We start from the raw sequence: 21409 nt of genomic DNA, 5'->3' as shown, positions 1-21409 counted from the left end.
ATAGATCATCATATTACTGAGACTTCTGAAAACTTTCTTCTAGAAAAAGACAGATCTCTTAAGACATATATTGGGGAAAGGGCAGGCCCCAGTTTTTTGAATCAACACAGACCTGGGGCATCAAGCAACGCTATTGCCGGGCAGCTCCCCAGTCCCAGGCAAGACAGACCCCAACTCTGCAATGCTGCAGAGTCCAGCAGGAAAGTGGCCCGCAGATCAGACACCCTCCCTGTGGCCCGAGGCGGCACCGGTGGGCAACAAAGCACCGGGCTCTCTCTAAGCCTGCAGCTAACCACCACCACCTCTGTCCACGTGGTATAGGCATGCCCACTGCTCACGCCACTCCTGGGCAAGTTGATTGGCTCGGGGTTAACACATGATCCAACCCAGACGAATCAGAGTCCACGTCACTCAGTGCGGAAAAACCCAGGAGCTGCCCCCTTGCCTGGTGTAGAGCTAGAAGCGGAGACAGCGGGTGAGATCCTGATGGTTCCCTTCAGCATCTGCCACCGCCTTGTCCACTGAACAACTGCAATGACCAACCATTTTCCCACTTTTGCTGTGTGCGGCTTGATGTTCAAGAATTATTTGCAATAAAAAGGACTAACAGAGCAGGACAGGACAAGAGGGGAAACCGAGGCCCCTTCTCCTGTGGGCGGGGTGGGGCAGGGCAGACCACCAGCCAGCCACACCCTGCCCTCTGCGCTGCTCCCACATCAGACCCTGCTTCAGACCGTCCTCCCGGCTCAGCGAGGCCCCTTGCAAGCGTGTTTGCATAGTTCCCCTCTGTTCAAAGGGACGTCAAAAGGGCTCCCAAGAAAGGCGAAGCTCAACAAGAGGCCTCCCGGGAAACCAGAGTGGAATGGTCCTCTTCTCAGGCAGGGACCTCAAGGAGCCCTTTGTTTCTTCCCATAGCCATCCGGCAAGGAAGACCGATGAGAACCAGGTCACAAGTCCAGCCTGCAGTTTGCAGCCAGTGACTGCTGCCCGGGCTGGCTCCAGTGTGCCTGTTCTGTGGGATTTCATCTTTTCTCCTTAAAGCTTTCAAAAAAAGTACAAAGGCGCCTTTCAGTGGCACCCCACCCACCCCTGCCAGTTCATGACGAAACAAAGAAACCATCCCCACCCCCACAACCCCCAGCACCAAACTCTATAGAATCCAGGGCCCAGAAACACTCCTACTACTCCCAGGGAAGAGGCTGGGACGCCTGGGACGCTGCTGAAGAGGCAGCTGTGGTCAGTAGCCAGAAGAGGAACTCACATCCTCAGGGCAGGCTCTATCTTCCTAACTTTGAGGGCTTCAGCCTCCAGGCCGTGCTAGAAAGCTTTTGTGTGTGCCCACCAATCAGTGGCGATGAAATTCAGCTCCTCCTCTTCAGACACAAGGCAGTGATGTGACGGAAGGACGGCAGAATGTCCACCCAGGCCTGGTTAGCGTCCTATGCAGCTGCACAGGCGTGAGGGCTTACCCTCCTCAGATGCCACGTGACCATCTGGGAAACAGCAAGGGCCATGCACCTTGTATAGCTGTCACAGGGTTAGCAAGGAGCAAGGACCACCCAGGACCCAGGACCCTGCTGTACATTCAGCAGGTATTCTCTTTCCCATCAGATGCAAACTCCCAGAAATCTTTGTTTGAAATAATTTTCTAAAATGACTAAAATCAGCTAATTCATTTTGTGAATTCCCAAGATGTTAAAAATCTGGTTCTTGGCACTATGGGGGTGGGGGTATTGGGAGTGGACAAAGGAAATGAGAGGGAAAGTGTCCTCCAGGAGCACAGCTCCCGCTGGGGGAAATGAAGGCACACGTGTGTGAGGGTGTGCGGGGCATTCAGCACCTCAGCTTGAGGTCCAGCCGCTGAAGGCAGCAGGAAAGGCAGCTGGGGAGAGCTGCCAGGGCAGGTCGGCTATGGGAGGACTGAGACAGAAAGGAAGGAGTGCATTTTCCTTACTTTGGAGCTGGGAAGCTGAACTACAGCCTCAAGGGAAGGTTCTGGAAACCAGGCCAAAGCTGACCACGTGTTCCCTGGAGGACACAGGGGCCTCGACATGAGCCCTGGACCTGTAGCAGGGTCTGGTGGGTCCCACAGTCTTGCTGCTCCATCCAAAGAAGAGGCTGCTGATAAAGAATTTGATCCAGGGAAATCTCAGACCTCGATCCACTTGTGTTCACTCTGCCAAGGCCATAAGCCTTGCACTAAAGAGAAGGAAGTTCAGATGGTGCAGCCTCCCCAGGGTTCTGGAATCTGTCTATCACATTCTGGCCCACAGCAGTCTAGCCTCTGCTTAAATATCACATTGCCAGGTCACCTCAGGGGGCTGCCTCTTTTTTTGTTACTTTAATAGGGAAACAGTCTACAGGCATACCTCAGCGATATTGCAGGTTCAGTTCTAGGCCACCACAATAAAGCAAATACCACAATAAAGCAAGTCACACAAGTTTTTTGGTTTCCCATTGCACATTAAAGTTATGTTTACACTATATTGCAGTCTATTAAGTGTGCAACAGCATTATATCTTTTTCAAAATGTACATTATTTTTAAAACACTTTATTGCTAAAAATTGTTAACGATCATCTGAGCCTTCAGTGAGTCATAATCTTTTTTCTGGAGGGTCCTGCCTCGATGTAGATGGCTGCTCACTGGTCAGGGTGGTGGCTGCTGAAGGTTGGGGTGGCCTCAGCAATTTCTTAAAATAAGACAACAATGAAGTTGCCACATCGGCTGACTCTTCCTTTCACAAAAGATTTCTCTGTAGCACACAGCACTATTTGACAGCATTCTACCCACAGTAGACCAATGGCAAGGGGAAATGACGTTGGTTTGGTCAAGGCACCTAAAATGGAGCCAGAAGACCATCTTAGCTTGAGCTCCAGGCATGTCTTAACTGAGAACATTCTGAAACCTTCCAGAGCTTTTCCCTCAGCACCAATACAAAGGTCATGACTTCCTGGAAGGACAATTGCTGATTGCTATTTTTTACTACTTCCTGCCAAACCAGAAGGTTCCTGCCAAAGCCCACCCCAAAAAACTGTTACAACCAATGTCTTTGGGACAAGGCTGTTTTACGCATGGTAGCACCAATCGCCACTTTTGTAACCAACTACATCTTTTTCCTTTAAATGCTCTGACATTTCTTTGTTCCATGGAGAACATTTTCAAGGTCTTTTGAATCTGTCTTCCGGGCTGCAGTCCTTACAAGTTCTCAAACAAACCCTCTTTGTTTTATATCTATACCAGGTGGTTTGTTTACTTTGGTTGACAACGTCTTTCAAAATTGGAATCAATCCTCAAACACTGCCGCTGCTTTATCAATTAACTTTATGTGCTATTCTAAGTCCTTTGTTATCATTTCAGCAGTATCCACAGCAACCTCATCAGGAGTAGATTCCATCTCAAGAAACCACTTGCTTTGCTCATCCTTAAGAAGCAATTCCTCATCCATTCAAGTTTTGTCATGAGATTGCAGCAACTCAGTCCCATCTTCTGGCTCCACTTCTAATTCCAGTTCTCTTGCTGTTTCCACCACATCTGCAGATACTTCCTCCACTGAAGTCTTCAACCCCTCAAAGTCATCCATGAGAACTGGAATCAACTTCTTTCAAATTCCTGTTAAAGTTGACATTTTCACCCCTTCCATGAATCCCAAGTATTATTCTTAATGGCATCTACAATGGTGAATCCTTTCCAGAAGGTTTTCAACTTACTTCCCAGATCCATCAGAGGAATCACTGTCTATGACAGCTATAGGCTTATGAAATGTATTTTTAAAATAATAAGACTAGAAAGTTGGAATGACCCATTCAGGCCGCAGAATGGGTATTGTGTTAACAGGCATGAAAACAATGTGAATCTTCTCGTACATCTCCATCAGAGCCCTTGGATGATTAGATGTATTGTCAATGAGCAGTAATATTTTGAAGGGAATCCTTTTTTCTGAGCAGTAGGTCTTAACAGTGGGCCAAAATATTCAGTAAACCATGCTGTAAACAGATGTGCAATCATTCAGGCTTTGTTGTTCCCTTTACAGAGCACAGGCAGAGTAGATTAAGCATAATTCTTAAGGACCCACCCTAGGCTTTTCAGAATGGCAAGTGAGCACTGGCTTCAACTTAAAGCCCCCAGCTGCTTTAACCCTAACAAGAGTCAGCCTGTTCTTTGAAGCTTTAAAGCCAGGCACTGACTCCTCCTCTCTAGCTAGGAAAGCCCTACATGGCATCTTCTTCCAATAGAAGGCTGTTCTGTCTACACTGAGGATCTGTTGTTTAGTGTGGCCACCTTCGTCCATGATCTTAGCCACATCTTCTGGATCACTTGCTGCATCTTTTACGCCAGCACCTGCTGCTTCGCCTTGCAGTCTCGTGCTATCAGACGGCTTCTGTCCTTAAATCTCATGAACCAACCTCTGCTGGCTTCCAGCTTTTCTTCTGAAGCTTCCTCACCTCTCTCAGGCTTCATAGAATTGCAGAGAGTTAGGGCTTTGCTCTGGAAGGGAATGCTGTGGCTGGTTTGATCTTCTCTCCAGACCACTAACACTTTCTCCATATCTGCAGTAAGCCTCTTACTGCGGAGGGCTTCGCTCTCTTATCATTCGTGTGTTCACTGGAGCAGCACTTTTAATTTTCTTCCAGAACGTTTCCTTTGCAGTCACAACTTGGCTAACAGTTTGGCACAAGATGCCTAGCTTTCTCAGCTTTTGACATGTCTTCCTCACCAAGTTTAATCATTTCTAGCTTTTGATTTCAAGTGAAAGACATGTGACTCCTACTTTCACTTGAACACTTAGAGGCCACTGTTGGGTTATTTGGCTAAATTTCAATATTGTTGTGTCTCAGGGAATAAGGAAGCCTGAGGAGAGGGAGAGAGATGGAGTGACAGCCAATCGGTGGAGCGGTCAGAACACACATGACATTTCTGGATTAAGTTCACTGTCTCATATGGACATGGTTCATGGCTCCCTGAAGCAATTCCAATAGTAACATCAGAAACCAGTGATCACAGGTCACCACAACAGGTATAATAATAAGGAAAAAGTTAGAAATATTGGGAGAATTACCAAAATGTGACAGAGACATCAAGTGAGCACATGCTGCCGGAAAAATGGTGCAGGCAGACTTGCTTGGCGCAGGGTTGCCACAAGCCTTCAATTTGTAAAGAATGCAGTATCTGCCAAGGGCAATAAAGCAAAGTGCAATGAAACGAGATATGCCCGTTCCTAAAATTGGACCAAGATTCGCAGCTCTTCACGTTCCACTCCTTAGTCATAGCTCAGACTTTTAAAGCTGCCCACAATAAATCTAATTTGTCACACAATGACAGGCTTTCAAATTCCCGAATACTCTCCATCCCTCGTCTTCTTCGAAGCCTCTCCTCTCCCAGGTCTCTCATCCAGCTCTCCATGACCCCGCTCACTCTCTCTGGACACCTCCAGATTTCCAAATGGATCCCCACATTCCCACGGTGTCTGCCTAGAGCAGAATGCGGGCACCCAGACCTTTGACCTCAACTCTGTATTTAATCATGTACATTAAGAGCATATTGACTTTTTAATGCCTGACGCAAGTGGCTCAAAGCCAACATGAGGTCACAACCCACACCCTCCCACCACCAGTATACAGAACAGATGCTGCTTAACCAAGGCCTTCTCATATCATGGTCGTGGAACTTTTTTTTTTTTTTAAAAGCAGACTTTCCATTTATCCCTATCTAAATCTATCTCAATTCTACCCATCTTTCCAGCTAACCTATTATGTTTCAAATTTAAATTTTTCATTTTAAGCTTTCATTTTTTATTAGTAATTTCCTACAGACCTGTACCCATAGAAAATATGGTCAGCAAAGGTAGGTCTTTAAATCACTGGAAAATAAATGCTCAAGTGACCCTGTCATTCCGAGTACTCAGAAGCTGTTCCAAAGCATGTAAGAACACGGGCATTCATGACTTCTCAAAGCCTTCCACAAACTGAAATCTACTGTTTCTGTGTCAAAAAGATAATGCAGCCACCCAGCGAGGAGTGCTTTGTGCTGTAACTGCAGGAAGCGCTGGCTTCCTCCTGCCTGCAGGATCTTCTTACTCAGCACCCAGCGGGGCTTCCCCAGGCACAGCCACGTGCAGCTCTCTGAGAGATGATCTCACTAAAATGATTTAAGAGTTTTATTTTTAAGTGCAAAGAGAAATATAACACTTGTTGTTCAGGTACTGAGCAGGATATTAAGTTTGTGTGCAGAGTAGACTTGTCAGGGCCAGGCTTTCATTGTGGCATATGCAAACGATGTGCACGGATGCACATATTTGGCTGTGAGCTCCTGATGCTTAACACCAGTAAGATGTTGACTGGCCTTAGGAGAAGGAAGAAGACCTTCCATAGCAGACTGTTAACATCAGCTGGGAATAAGTTTTATCCAATGCTAAAGATATAAACCAACTGCAAGTATTTGTAACCAATATGACATTCACATGAACTCCAACCCTGCCCAGCCTCAGAATCTAAGATTAGTCCAAAACAGGAAACAGCTGGAAACACAGTTCAGAGAAAAGAAAGAAATACACTGGTATTTATTTACTCCTGTATCTTCCAATCAAAGCTGTTTTTTCACCTTTAATATTTGTAAGTGTCTTTCCTCCCTAGCCATGTCATCTGTGTGTGTAGTTGTGTTTAAGAAATAAACAAATTAAAAAGTACTGTTAGTTAAGCAACAGACTCACTGTTCATTTTTGAGGAAATGTCTGCCAAAAGCCTAAATGTGAATAACTGTAGTTTGTTTGTCAGCCATGCTTTCAAGTAAAAATGGCATTTCGTGGGGAAAAAAAGAAAGAAATTGAGAATGCATGATTTGCTCATTTCCTATGATCACTCGGGCCCTGAGTACTCATGAAACAAACACCAGCTAGCAGACTTATCTTCTTTATTGTCCATCTGTCCCACTGGAGTACAAGGTCTACTTGGGCAGAGATTTGGGTTTTGTTTATTGCCTTCTTCCCAGAGTCTAGAGCTAAGCCTAGTTCGTAAAAGTTCAATAAATATTTGTTAACTGAATGGGCCCAGCAGGTGAGCGTGAAATAGAAAGAGCCCAGCAGGTACAGGGCAATTGACTGCAGTGCACGTGGCTCTCGCTACAGACACCCTGCACCTTGCTGCACCTGTGGGGGTTGAGGCTGGCCATCACCCCAGTGTCACACTGGCACGGAAAGGACCACCCTCTGATAAACCAGCCCTGGCTACTTGTCTTCATTTTCTTCTGCCGACAAGGGAAGTAAAGCTGGGTAGTGGTGGGGACATGTGAAGGCCTGTGTCAAACACGGAGCGTTTCTCACACACACTCACTCTCTCCCCAGGCCCACGTGCTGACAGGGAGGGCCCATCCGTGGCTGCGAGGACGACCCAGCACTGCCTCTAGGTGTTGATGTCTTCTTCAGCGTGCTGCTCTGGAAGATGGACAGACACCCTGGACCCTGAAGGTACTGTCGCCACAAATCGGATGTGATGGTGATGAGATTTGCTCACTTGTCCACCCACTACCATGGAGAGAACAGAAGCCAAGGAAATCGGCCGAGAGGGCTCATAAACCAGGTATGAAATCCTCACGTGTCACTGTCTGATTTCATGGCCACAACCTTTAGCAAAGAGAAGCTGCAGTGAGAATACAAACCGTCAGCCACACTTAAACACGAGGAGCTCCCCAAGCTGCCATTTGCCAGGGAGGGCCCCAGACAGGGTTCCCACAAGAGAAGAGCAAACCTGGGTTCACGAAAGCTGTTTGTCACCCCGGGGGCATTGACTGTCTCATTTATAACATGGCCTGATAGGAAGACCCTGACCAAGGTGGCTGGGAGGACCAAACATGACGTCCCAGACCCCTTTAAAGGCATCCCCTCAGCAGCTGTAGTCCCTGCAGACAATGACAGGATGAGAAATGGGACAGAGAGAATCAGTGAATATTGGTGGTCCCTTGAGGGGGGTGGGCACCTCCAGCACCTCTTCTCATGAGGGACAGCAACAAGTGCCAGTTCACTTTGTGGGCATTGCAGCACCCTTGTCACGAGCTCAGGGCGTGTGACACACAGCATGTGCAAACACCTCGTAGGGAGCCCTGCCTGCACTGCCCACCCACCGCCCACCACCCCACCGTCCCCAGCCTGCCCACCTCCCATGGCCACCTGCAGGCCCCATCTCCTACCTCCTCCACAGCCCCCTCCTCCTGCCCACCATCACCTCCACCCCCATGTTACCTTTCCTTCCCGTGAGCTGGCGACAGTGAATCCTTCACCCAGGAGGACCCATTTAACTCTCACAACAGCCCATAGGCTCTGAGCTATGACTCCACCCTTCATTTGCCAGATGAGGAAACGGAGGCACAGAGAAGTTAAGTGGCTTTCTCAAGGCTACTCAGCTGAATGAATCCGGGCGGGACTCTACCCCAGGCCTGGGCTCCACGGGCCTTGCTCTTAACCAGTTCCTCCCATAACCCTCAGTGTCAGAACAACTCATTTTGTATTGTAAAGCTTCCCAAATTTCATGATTTTTGCCATCTGCCAACGCTATTTTTATTTACGTAACATTTTTCCTTGGGTTGGTTTACTTTTTTAACATAAGTTTATTTTGAGAATAAACCAAAGGCTCTGAAGCTGAGGCTGAGAAGGGATATTATCAGCAAGAGAAGTCCTGAAGCCGCTTGCTCACAGGGGTTAAATCCAGCCTGCCTTCTTGTCACCAGAATGGAAGAGGGCTGGGGGACGGAGAGGGGATGGTGCCCTCTTCGTGATTGGGTGTTTGGCTCCTCAGTCAGGACCACCTGCCCCAGGTGTCTCCCCAGGCCAAATCCCACACCCTAACTTTTTCTTTCCTCTGAGCCACGCTTGTGGAATGGAAGTAGCAGGTCAGACTCTAGAAAGCTCTGCCGTCCTGCCTAACTACAGCCCGGTTTCCCCTTGCTCCTCAGCACTTGGCCTTTGGCCCGAGTCTTGTTTCAGGAAAAGAAGTTCCTGCCTGTCCACACCTAGCCCAGCTCACACCACTGAGGGAACCAGGTGGCAAGGCGTTAAGAACCCTGGCAGCCCCAGGACAAGAGTGCACAGGCCAACGCCCATCCTGGAAGCCAGCCCCGAAAGCAGCGGCTGCCCTGGCAGGACATTCACCCACCCACCCAGTGGACCTGTTTCCCTCCCGGGGGAAAGCCACAGAAGTGAGTCCTTTTTCCCTGGTGGAATTTGGAAGAGGATGTAGGTTTGAACTTTCTGAAAGCATTCACGTCTCCCTGTGGTTAAAACAACAAAAACAAAAAGCCACAGGATGTTTTCCAGGCCGCGCTCCAGGTTGACACGTCGCACGTGCGATCCCTCCATCAGGCAGGTCTCTCTAGGTTGCTCTGAGCCAGTCCACTCGGCTGCAAAAGCCACAGCAAAACACAGGGAAGCTGAGTTCACTCAGAAAGTTCCAGACTAAGGGCCGGCCCATGGCTTACTTGGGAGAGCGTGGTGCTGACAACACAAAATCAAGGGTTAAGATACCTTTACCGGTCATCTTTTTAAAAAAAAAAAAAGAAGAAAAAAAGTTCCAGACTAGATGTAAGCTGGGGGTCGTTCTATTCTCAGGCTTTACAGGGACTCCACAGAACATTCCAAATTAATACCAGGAGAATCAGTGGCACAAGAGCTTGGTACAACTGCCTCAGGCCCAGGCTGCTTCCCCGCCTCTTGGTAGTGGCTTGGTGAAGCATAACACTGTTGAACAACAGAGACTCGGGGGCTGGCTAGTTAGCTAATTGGTTAGAGCGTGGTGTTTTAACACCATGGTCAGGGGTTGGATCCCCCATACCAGCCAGCCGCCCAAGATAAAAAAAAAAAAAACAACAGGAGGCTCATGGAACCCAGAATTGTGCTGGCAAATGTTTAACAACCAGTTTTCTCAGGATAAAAGCCCTGATTTGTACCATTTGCCAATTATTTTCACTACAGCTGATTTCAAGCTACCAACACCACTCCTGAACGAGGTGCTGGGAAGATATGTACAGTCACTCTAAGGAGGAGCGATGTGACACCAGACCCAACCCCACAAGCCTTCAGCACCACTAACCAAACCTGCCTTGCCCCAGGGGCAGCCTCCTCCTCTGTCCTTGCAGCCACACCCCAAAAGCTGCTGGTGACACCCCCCTCGAAGCTACCCTCACAGTTCACTTAAACTAATTTTTTCCTCTCATGGAAGGCCTGGGCAGGGGAAAAAAACTAATTTTTCACTTCATAAAGACAGTGATTATTAATAATTTATTCAATTCCTTTTATTTGATAATTATTCATTTAATAATAGTTGCTAATAAAAATTTAGATTGTTAATTTGAAAGGAAAGGAGGGAGCCATTCCACCTCCCTTTCTAGGCCATCGTCCCTCTGGCCCTGGGTTTAAGGTGGCATGGAGGATCTGCCCTCCCTGGGCAGCCCTGTCACCAGGGCCACTGCACAGTCCTGCAGCTCATCCCTGCTCGAAGGCACAAGCCCAAGGATATGCAATCCACACCAGACAGCACACCCCTTCGGAAGGGGTGCCCTTTTGCTCTTCCACAAAAGCACCCCCCTTCATCTCCCTGGAAAACATGCCAGAAACCTCATATCAAACTGCCACACAATTTAGTTGTAAAGTCCAGAAAACTAATGGGTTTACAATGTTAAGACAGAAGACTGTCCTTTTTGCCTGCAATGAATCTACATCTAGATGAGCCCACCCTGGGTGGAATTAATAGGTTACAGGGTAAAGATCAGAGCCTTTTAGTCACAGCAGACCTTGAACAGCTGGGTGGCCAAAGGCCTCTACACACAGGAATGATTCAGAAGGTTTGGTCACCTGCACCAGGAGGCAGGATCACTAAGCCCCATCCGAGCAGCCTGGGTTCTGAAAAGCTACAGGTTGGGGCCTCATAGTGTAACAGTCAACTGCCCAGGCATCAACCACAGGCGAGCTCCACAAACCGACTGCTGGACTCCACCTGCCTGTGGTCTCCATGGTGATGTCTCCTCAGCAGCCATGCCAGCCTCCCTCGGCTGCATCCTCCTCTGAGACGCCCTTGTGTGGGGCTCTGCGTGTCAGCCAGCTTGCACCAGACAGCTGCACATGGCTCAGCATGGCTGGGAGACGCTGGGATTCTCTGAGCAGTTCATGAGCTGTGAGGGCTCTAGAGGCAGCTGAACCAGCAACAAAGGTGGCTTCCTGACCCCTGGACTGAAGCCACAGCAGTGTGTCTGGAAAGTCAGCAGTGCCCATGAGGTCTCCTGAGTCCATTCTGATAGTGCCAGAGGTGGGGGCTGAGGGTCCACCCAGAGGCTTGGGCAAACTCTGTAAACTCTCTGCTTAAGAAAGCAACAGTGAGTTCCCTTTTCTGCAACCGAGCATGCAGCCACATTACCAGGGATGTGTTTTCAAATACAGATTCCCAGGCCCCACCGGGGGGGACTCAGAAGGGCTTGAGTGGGGCCTGGGTACTGTATTGTTAAAGACCCTCCCCAGGGGACTCTGAGATGTAACCCATGGCTGAAAATCACTGCTTTAGATTCCTTGCAGAGTGACATCACTAAAACTGCCCAGCTCTGTTTCTCTGGCACATTTGGTGACTGCGAGGAATTCCTGAAGATGTTTACATCCGATAAGACTCCACGCGACCTCTTCTAAATTGGCCAAGGCTTTTATGCTTCAAAGCCATCATCCGAGCAGAACCAGCAGGGATAATGGGGCTGTGATGGCCCAAATGGGGAGCAACTAAATCCACCGCCACTGTCTGCCAATATCTTGGAACCTCTCTCCAGACTTCTCAAGAGGAAGCTGGACTGGATTTGTTGAAGTGAAATTCTCAAGCCCTTCGCCCCCAACCCAACCCCTACTGTCATCACATTCAAAGGAGGCCAAGACATCCCTGGGGAGGGTCAGGGAAGGAATGAAGGGCTAGCCAGTGCAGGGCCAGTGGCCCCTCTTCTGGGAAGCAGTCATTCCCTCCCCTGGCACCTGCTCAGCCCTGAGCCCAGTGCACTCTATGCTTTTCCCTGTCCAGCAAGCACCCCGTTCATACACTCCCCTAAAACTCCACAGCCTTGGGTCCCACCTTCTCCAAAAGTTGACCCTCTGTCCCTCCACAAGGGGTCCCGGGGCCCTCTGTCACCCATGAGCCCCCATCTCCCCAGCTGGTATCAGAGCTTGATGTGTGTCTTCTTGTCCTCCAGGGCCCCTGACATCTGGAAGACATTGACCTGGGCAGCAGCAGGGCATATTGCACACAGCAGAGTCCAGGCCAGCACATGACCGGGATGATGTTTATTTAGATGTCTGTGCAGGTAGAAGCCTGGGCGGCAGAGTGGCACCACACCTTCACCTCCCCGCGACGATGCCCGAGGCAGGCTCCTCAGTACACCTGCCACAGACAAAGCTGAGTTCAAACTCTAATTCTGATCTCTCCGGCTCTGTGAAGTCAAGTACAGAAGCTCTCTGGGTCCTGGGCTTTAAAACCGAGGGCGACCATGAATATGAACTGAGACATCAGTGTCCACTCCCGCCCAGACAGCCTTGTGTGCGGGCTGGTGACGGGGAACCATTCTCACCCTCCCGAGGGCCACCCAGGGGACCCCACTGCAGGGCCGTGCTGGCTTCCGGCTGGGCGTCAGTTTTCATCCCACACATTGGTCACTACGTCTAATTCATGGTGACACTTTCACTCTGCTCAGTGTCCCCTAGCATTGGAGGAGGAGGTGGATGGGCTGGGGGTAAGGGGGATGAGCTGGGGAAGGGGGATGAACTGGGGCCATGTACATTTCTGGGCAGGTGAGAAGGTTCCCTTCACTGGCCTCTGTGGAGATGGACATCGGGCAGGACAGCAGGCAGGGCCACGGGACGCCACAACATGGCCCACAACAAAGCTGAGAGTCAGGCCTACTCCGCTGTCTAGAGCCTGCAGAAAAAGGAGCAGAAAACACAAAACTGCAACAACAAAGCCTCTTCCTTGCAGACTCATCAGAAAAAGGCACAAGGTCCTGGGAGGGCCCTCTGGGGAGCCCGTAGTCCTCCCCTCAGCCAGCTACCACTCCCCCTCCCACAGCCCCGCCACCTGCCAACAGCCCCTGCCTGGCAGAAGAGGGTTCACAAAAGCAGGGACCCAGCTCCAAGGGCTACGTTTGCTTATGCAAGTGCTCCTGGAATTAAACTTCCGCCAGTGCTGCCCCAGAGAATTCTCAGAAAGGCCCCCATCAAAGAAGGCTCCCTTGACACAAAGATAAATTCTCTCAGTGTAGGTCACTCATGCTGCAATCTGAAGAAATAACCATTCTAAAATACGACATTCCAAGCACAGAAGAATAACAAAGGAACGTAAGCAGTCGTATAGAGAAAGATTCAAAACATTTCTCAGCTCCAACATCTGGAGCCAAAGTCTCAATGAAAGCTAGAGGCAGGTTTAAAACCAGCATATTCCAAGTAACCTGGATTTCTATCAGATCTGGCAGCCAGCATGCAGATTCCAGAGCAAGTCACAGCCAGAGTGACTCGGAGTTCTGCCCAGGGCCCGACCCCTTCTCAGGTAGGGCAGCCGCGCCTAGACACCACGCAGGGCCCAGGGTACGCTGGCCTCTCTCACCCACCCTGAGAGCCCTACGACGCCCGGCCCTTGTGTTCCTCGTGGGTCCACAGGGCTGTTCCACCCACAGCACCCCAGCCATCGACCTCATCGTCAGTTAATGACCCTTTCCTCAATTGCCCCAATATTTTAATAAAGGAGTTTGCTCACTAAAGTAATTAACCAGGGGGTGAGCAGAGAGCAGAGTGCAAGGGTCATGCCCATGGGACAGGGGAGGAGGACCACCTTTCAGCTGACACACCTGTTCTCCCAGGCGCAGTCCTGCTGTGTCCTCACCTGCTCCACCCTCCAGGCCCCAACAGCCACAGGGCCACCCCATGCCCTCCCCTTCAAACATGAGATCCTGTGCCGCCCCCTTCCTTCACCAGGCTCCAACCTATAGCTAAAATAGCCTCACCCTCCCGGGCACCGTTCAGGGCTTTCGACCCGCTTGTCCCATTCAACACTAAGCAACCCAGGGGAGGAGAAGCGTGATGCCATTTTGCAGATGAGAAAACTGAGGGTCAGAGAGGCAGGGTGATTTGCTCTAGGTCACACACAGCCAGGGGACGGAGCAGGCATCCAGCACGACCTCCAGCCTCCACCTGCAACACGCTCACCTGTCCTCGCCCCTCCTGCCTTCAGTGGCAAGATTTCCCCCAGCCCCCAGCACCCCTCAAAACTCAACCCGCCTCAAAGCCTTCTCCAACCGGGTGACCACAGTGTGACTTCCCGCTCCCTACCTCCAACCCACAGGGACCAGCCACTTCTGTGACCTTCATAAGTGGGCATGTTTGAAGACATTCAGGGCCAAGAACAGAAACAAGCCTCACAGGGAGGCAGCTCCAGGCTGCAGGTCCCCCCGCCCACCCCAACCCCAGCCACAACATGTGGTGTGTGGCAGCTCCCTCTCCCCCAGATAAAGTGGTGGCCCCACGGGCCGGGCCCCGTCTCGTACATCCCTGTGGGCTCCCACATTAGGCACTAATGTGCCTCAGTAAAGCCCAGTGCCCAGCATAGCACAGCAGGGGAAAGCCATCCACCTTGGAACCCACCAAAGGGCTCTGAGGCAGCAGGGCCAGGGGAGTCCTGATATCCCACCTGCTCCTCTGGAAGAGTCTTTCTCACTGTGCACAACCCCCACCCAATAAAAAGGCCCAGGATGGAACTAATGCAGAAATCGCCACTTCCAGTGGTAGTCTCCACAGTGAGAACTGCACTCAGCTCTCTGTGCACTCAGGGGCCCAGCTCCGTCCCACTGCATTCCACAGTGCTTGTGGGGACCCACCCCCTGGCCTACACCCACCAGTACTAAATCCTCGTTTTACAGAGGAGGACACTGAGGCCCAAAGTGACAGCCCAAGGCCACAGGGCTGGCCAGGGCTAAAACCTGGTCTTACGGCTTAGTTAAGATGCTCTCGTTTGGGCTCAAGATCAAGTTCAGAGCTTCTGTGGAGAACCTCAGACAACAGATGCGCTGATCCAGGGCCCTGGTGAACACTCTTGGCCTGGCATCCAGTTTGCTGTCCTCTGTTTTGGGGCACACCCCATGGGCTGAGAGGACCCAGGACCAACAGCAGGGCCCTGATCTGCTCCCCATACCCTGCATTCCCAGTTTGGGAATCCTGGCAGAGACCGCTAGGCTGCAGGCAGGAAGCATGCACACCAGCCAGCAGGACTGGCCTAGCTGATCCACCTACAGCCTTCCTGAAAGGGGGGGCTTTATGTTCCTCCAGTCACCCCTCCAAGGATCCCTAGAGTCTGCCTAATTAACTAAGATGTGAAAGACAGTCAGAAGGAGCAGCTGCCCAGGGCACTATCTGGCCACACACCTCGGGAGCCGCCCACATTATCTGCACCCCCTTGTGGCCCTTGGCAGACCCTGCCTTGCCCAGGGTTTGCCCGCCTGTGGGTTCCCTGGGAAAACAACTCTCTCAGGTAGTTCTGGCAGAGGAAGGCTGGAAATGGGCCCACGGTGGCCCTCTTCTTGGAAGATGGGCTCACACTCCCCCAGGCTGAGCCTCTGCCAGGCAAAGGGCTTCTGCCCCGTTGCCTCCCAGCAGCAAGTAAGCACTGCACTTATGAAGGGGGACACTCAGCAGAACCAGAGCTGAAGAGGTTCTCTTCCTTCCAGAGCCTGCAGCCAGGGCCAGCATGAGGCCCCCACACTGCCCAGTTGTGACGCTCAAACAGTACTGGAACTACTATCAAAGTCATCACTATTTTTACTTACTAGTACTTTTACTTCTAATGCTTTCTCTCATCTACTTGTGCCAACACTATAGAATCATGCCAGCTATAACAATTACCCCATTTTACAGATGTGAAAATCATGCCCTGGGAGGTGACATGGCTTCACAAGGTCACTGGCTAGCCAGTGGATGATCCTGAACTAGAGTGTGCCTCTTTCTGCTGGCCCCATTTCCCTAGAGGAGCTGTGAACACAGGCCTCAAATTTCTCCATGTCCAGGCAAAGGCAGCTGGCACCTGTCCTGGGGGCAAGTCTGCAGGTGCTGACCTGCTAGCTCTATGCCTGAGGTCATGGCGGGGCTGACAGTCAGGTTCTTTCTCCAGGCCACCTGAGACTCTCCTGGAGGCATGTTAACATGCAGACTTCTAGGCCACCCATAGCTTCTTACTCAGGAAACTGCCTTACCACCAGCACCCCAACCTTTGCCAGCCCCACAGCATTTCCTTAAAGGCTACAAGTCTGCATGAGGCATCTGTACAGGGAAGCACTTTGTTCAGTGGCAGGTGTGTGACTGCTGGCAGGACAATCAGCACCAACATCTGCGGGGCTTTCCTCGGAGAGGGGAGGAAACCTAAAATGACCAGAAAAGCAATTAACCCAAGTCCCTCAAATACTAGCTGTAATTACAGATAATCCATACATACACTTTCCTTTACAGTCAAACAATAAATAGAAATAGTCATCCAGTACCAAACCTGGCCTGCAAAACCATTTTGGACTAAATCTGTATTTTTTTTTTTTTTTTTTTTTTTTGTCTTTTTTGTGACCGGCACTCAGCCAGTGAGTGCACCGGCCATTCCTGTATAGGATCCGAACCCGCAGCGGGAACGTCGCTGCGCTCCCAGCGCCGCACTCTCCCGAGTGCGCCACGGGCTCGGCCCCTAAATCTGTATTTTTAAAGAAACCAAATAATACTTTTCCTGTACCCATAAATTGGTCTCTGGCCTGGGGCTGCTTCAGCACTGTGGAATTGAAGTTGCTCTTAGCTTTAGCTAAGAGGACTGGCTGCAGTCCTGAACATTCCCACATGGTTTACATTTAACCACGCAGCTCAACAGGCTGCCCAGGCCCCACTCACAGACTGCTGAAGGCTGCTGAGCACTGATGCAGTACATGCAGGCTCTGTCCAGCCAAGGGACATCATGTGCTCACCCCAGGGTCCAGGCATACCTGAGACACTGACAGAAGGAAATCAGGGATCACCATGGCTGGACCATTCACAGCAGGATCTCTGGGTACCCAGCAAGCCCCTGTGCCCCCACCCCAGCCCCGACCATGTTTTTCCTGTTATTGAAGAACAACCCCGAGGCAGCAGCCCACGTCCCCTTTCAGAAAGAGGTTTGCTCACATGCAAGTGGCGTGGGGCCAACATCAGTAAAAAAGACCTAAGCCAGCTTGTTTATACAAGCAGCACTCCTGAAATCCGTGTGCACAGGAGACTCCTGGGACCAACTCTGTCAGCTGTTGGGAGGGGGCCCAAGGTAGCAAGGTGGGCTGGCCCTGCCAGGACCAGAGACAAGGGATCAGCACAGGCCCTGAGTCCAGCCAGGTTGGAGAGACAGTCACAGAGGAGCACAGAAGGCTGGGCTGGGCCTGAGGGCTGCTGGGGGGCGGGGGCGGGCAGGTATGTGCAGGAGAGCACCCACTGGTAGCTGCAGCTCATTAACAAACATCACCTGCTGTGTCCAAAAGTCATTTTGAGCACAGTTTTACCAAGTTTGGTGAATCTGGCCTATACTAAAACTGGAGTTCAAGAAACAAACTGGAAACGACAAGTGCCCATTTGCTCTCAAGTCACCCAAGTGCGGGGAGTAACCATCGATCTCAGACCCGGTCCCTCTCCAGTCTGGACCCATCCAGACCTGCTTCTCTGAAGTCCTCCAAGTCCCAGCCACGTGCTTCCGGGATACCTATGCTTATTCCCCCTCAGGGTCTTGGCCTGGGCCCGGGATGCTCCTGCCCAACCTTCTGCTGGCCGCTGCTCCTTTTCAGCAGGACCTCAGCTTAAATGTCACCTCCTCAGGCCTTCCCTGACTATTCCATCAAAAGGGACCATCAAGCCACAACCAACCATGTGTTTGGGATTGCTTGTTACTACAACACCCCCCTGGCTGTCTTGAGTGACCCAAAGGCACTCAAGATACGCTGAATGATTGAATAAGAAAAGCCAGAAGCCAGCTGCCCCCAGGAGAGGAATCACACCTGACAACTTGCTGTGGGGTTGGGGCAGATAGAAGCAAGTGGTAATAAAGGACGCAGTGCCTGAGCGGGAAGCACGGGGGCTTTAGTGGAGAACCAGGGTCCTGCTCTGACTGGCCACGAGACTGAGCACGGCAGCCCCACAGGACGCAGCTCCAGGAAGGCGGGTCACTGTTACTGTGGCTGGGCTCCTCTAAACCCCCAGCAAACTCCCGACATTTAGAAGGGTGCTTCGCACACAGAATCAAAAAACAGACAATTCGGGTTTTATAAAAGCTCTTTAGAAGACTATTTTACGTACGTCCCACTCTCTTAAGCATACTGACAGTAAGAGGCTGAGCAGCTTTCATTATTCCAGGGTGCTTTTTATTCAGCTTGCATTCATGTTTACTTTTCCCGGGATTAGGGAACATTTCCAAAGCTGAAACATGCTTCCTGATACTCAGACAACCCCTCCCCCACAGCCAGCCACAAACACACAAGACTGGGCCAGATCCCTCCCCTATACCTTGAACATTCAGTGTTTATTTCAAAAGAGCCAGTTCCTTGCATGGAAATCTAAAGACGTTAAGCACTGCCAGAGTGAACAAAGCCAAGCCTCCTCCCAAGCTTGGTCACCCTGCTCTGGTAGTGCACCCAGCAGGGGCGTTCGGTCCACCGCAGAGAACAGAGGGGAAAGCCAGATCACCCTGCCGGGAGCTGAGACCCACCAGGGGATGCACAGTACCTGTAGGTGATCCTCACTTCAGTTCCAGGCTCGTCTCGCTCCCAGATCAAAGCAACACTTTCAGGGGCCTTCCGAACATGCTGATCCAAGCAGTTGACTGTACAAAAACAGGTTTGACAGACATTACACTTGGTTCTTCAGAAGGGGGTCTAGCTTGCTGTGCTTGCTCTACTGCCACTGAGAGAGACCCTCCTGTCCTTGATGGTGACTTTCTACCTCTTTGCAAGAAGACAGTGATGGTCAGAACTGCAAGAGGGGGACAGGCGCTACACAAACACAATCTCAGAGGTGCCAGGTGATCGCCCATAAACATTCTGAAGCAGCATTGCTTCACACCCGTGGCCCCATCCCTGGCTGCATGCTGGCATCACCTGGGCCAGCCCTGGAGGCCCTACCCAATGTGCCGGGCTGGACCTCGTGGTTTTCCAAGCTCTCTGGACGGTTGCCATGTGCAGCCAGGGCCAGGCACTGCACCTGAGCTATTGGAAAAAGTCCTGAATGCAAAGAGGACATTCCTATTTGAGAGCGTGACTCAGGCCACGAGCTCTCATGTGCCCAGTGTTGATCTGGACCCCACCGGGTGGAGGTGCAAACCAGGACAAGGGTCCAGATCTCCTCTCAGGTGTTCAGCCAGCACCGTATAAACCTGCTTCTGCACCACACTAACCCAGTGGCAGGGAAATAAATGCCATCCTGGTTTTCCAGAAGTCTCTGCTCCTCTCACCTGCTACCCAAGCTCAGATCACATGACTTGCCCTCAAAAACAGGTCAGTTCTGCTCGTCCAACCCGAGGATCAGTAGGATCGCATCCATGTGCTGACATCCTGTTCACTATTCATCTGACTTCACTATTCATTTTAACTCCAGCTGGTAGAGAGCCCCTTCCAACCACCCCTCAAAGCCAGGTCTCACTACTCACTTTCCATCAGAGGGTCCCCAGGAATGCCGGGGACATGAGTACTATGAATAGCTTTGAGGACAGCAGCCACCTGCCCCCTGGTCTCTCAGGGTCACCCTAGTGTCCCATATGTAAGTTATACCTCAAAAATTTAATAAATGAGGATAGGTCCTGGTGGAGGGGGGGATTACTAATACTACTAACTGACACAGGAAAGTTCTTTGAACTACTAGAAAATAGAAGAAATGCCCAAAAAATAGAAGAGAAAAAAAGCAAGAAGTCAAACCGGGATGACCAGGCCCACTGGCAGACCTGGATTTACACAATAAATCCAACATCGGTATGTGTGCGTGCACGTGCGCATGTGCGCAGGTGTCCACAGCAAGGTCACGCTATGCTCTGCTCAGTGCAGTCATGCCAAGCACACGTTAATCTCACACGAAGCACTCACCCCCACCGAGGGTCTCCAGCGCTGTTTACAGCCACAGTCCCGGAGTGCCCAGGAGCACCCAGGAGTCCCAGGCTGGGACCTCAACTAAAGTCATGCAGGTTGCAGGGTGGTCTGTTTATTTTAGCGAAAAATGGTTCATAACATTAAAAACACTAGACCTTCCATTCAACCCCTGAAATTCTCCACCCTTTCCCCAAATGTTTTTCTGGATGATGGCAGGTCTTTTAGGAGCACACGGGAAGGAGCATACAAAACCTGAGATGATTTAGTTCAGTTTCCTGGGCACTAATTCTGATCAAGGCACCATGCTGAGTGTCACAGGAAATGCAAGGACAGGCACTCGGCCCTGCCCATAGATGCAAGCAATAAATACAAACATAGGAACTATACAAAAGTAACCAAAACACAAGGTTGGCTGTGGTAGGTAACATAACATTTGTCCAAACCAGACAATGAAGCTGAATTTACCCAGGGAAGGCAAATCTGTGGCTGTTAACAGCAACCTGAGACTAACACAGCACTAATGGCAGGACTCCACATGGACAGCACCCGCCGTGGGCCAGACCCTGTCCCAGCCCAAGAGGAGGGACTATCAGTTTCTCCCTTTATGGGTGGGAAAACAGAGGCACAGAGAGGTTAAGTAGCTTGCCCAGGGTCACACAGTGGCAAAGTTGGATTGGACTCAGGTTAGAGTCCACCCCGCGACACTACCCTCCACTGTCACCCTGCACAGTCCAGAGGTGGGAGAAGAGTGAGCCCTGCTGGTGGTGGAAGACAGAGGGCAGTGAATTGGGCTTGGCCTTACAGACAGATGAGGCTTACAACAGCCCAGAAGAATGGCGAGGTACCTCAGGCGGGCAAGAGGAGCAAGTACACCACGCAGGAGGTGGAAAAACAACAAAGCCGTTGGGGAGAAAATGAGTAAGCTAGTTTGGCAAATATTAGCCAACCTGGCCCACATGCTTGGTCCAACTTACAGATGTGCCATTTCTCTGACAGCTCCATTGCTTGAAAATCAAGAATTTTCACACTAAAACCATGGGTTGCTAGCTTCTCCTGAATAATCAACAGAGAAGTCACCCCTCAGCAAGGGGGCTGTGACCCCCAGCTGCCTGGCCTTAGAGGTGGCTCAGGGCAGGTTATGACAAGCCTGGGAATGCCCAGCAGAGGATCGACACTGCAGAGAGATGTGGAGGAGGAGAGGTGGCGGCAGGAGGAGGGCGCTGCTCCCCTGGGACATGGGCCCTCCTAGGCCCTGGCAGTTCCAGCCATCACCTGGGAAGCTCTGCTCTGACATG

General features: G+C 51.0%; 1 protein-coding gene across 2 annotated transcripts in view; it reads right to left on the bottom strand.

The window, feature by feature from the left end:
• Positions 1-21409, bottom strand: part of ACSS1 (acyl-CoA synthetase short chain family member 1) — a 51608-nt gene that overhangs the window by 22872 nt on the left and 7327 nt on the right. For both annotated transcript variants that reach the window (XM_063114056.1, XM_063114055.1), the window contains exon 2: positions 18763-18859. In XM_063114056.1, coding sequence (XP_062970126.1) covers positions 18763-18859 — 97 coding nt within the window. The remainder of the gene's footprint in view (positions 1-18762; positions 18860-21409) is intronic.

Source organism: Cynocephalus volans, chromosome 11, assembly GCF_027409185.1.
Source record: "Cynocephalus volans isolate mCynVol1 chromosome 11, mCynVol1.pri, whole genome shotgun sequence".
In the NCBI taxonomy this organism is placed as follows: Eukaryota; Metazoa; Chordata; class Mammalia; order Dermoptera; family Cynocephalidae; genus Cynocephalus; species Cynocephalus volans.
The sequence above is the reverse complement of the archived record's forward strand: the minus strand, read 5'-3'. Positions and strand labels throughout refer to the sequence as shown.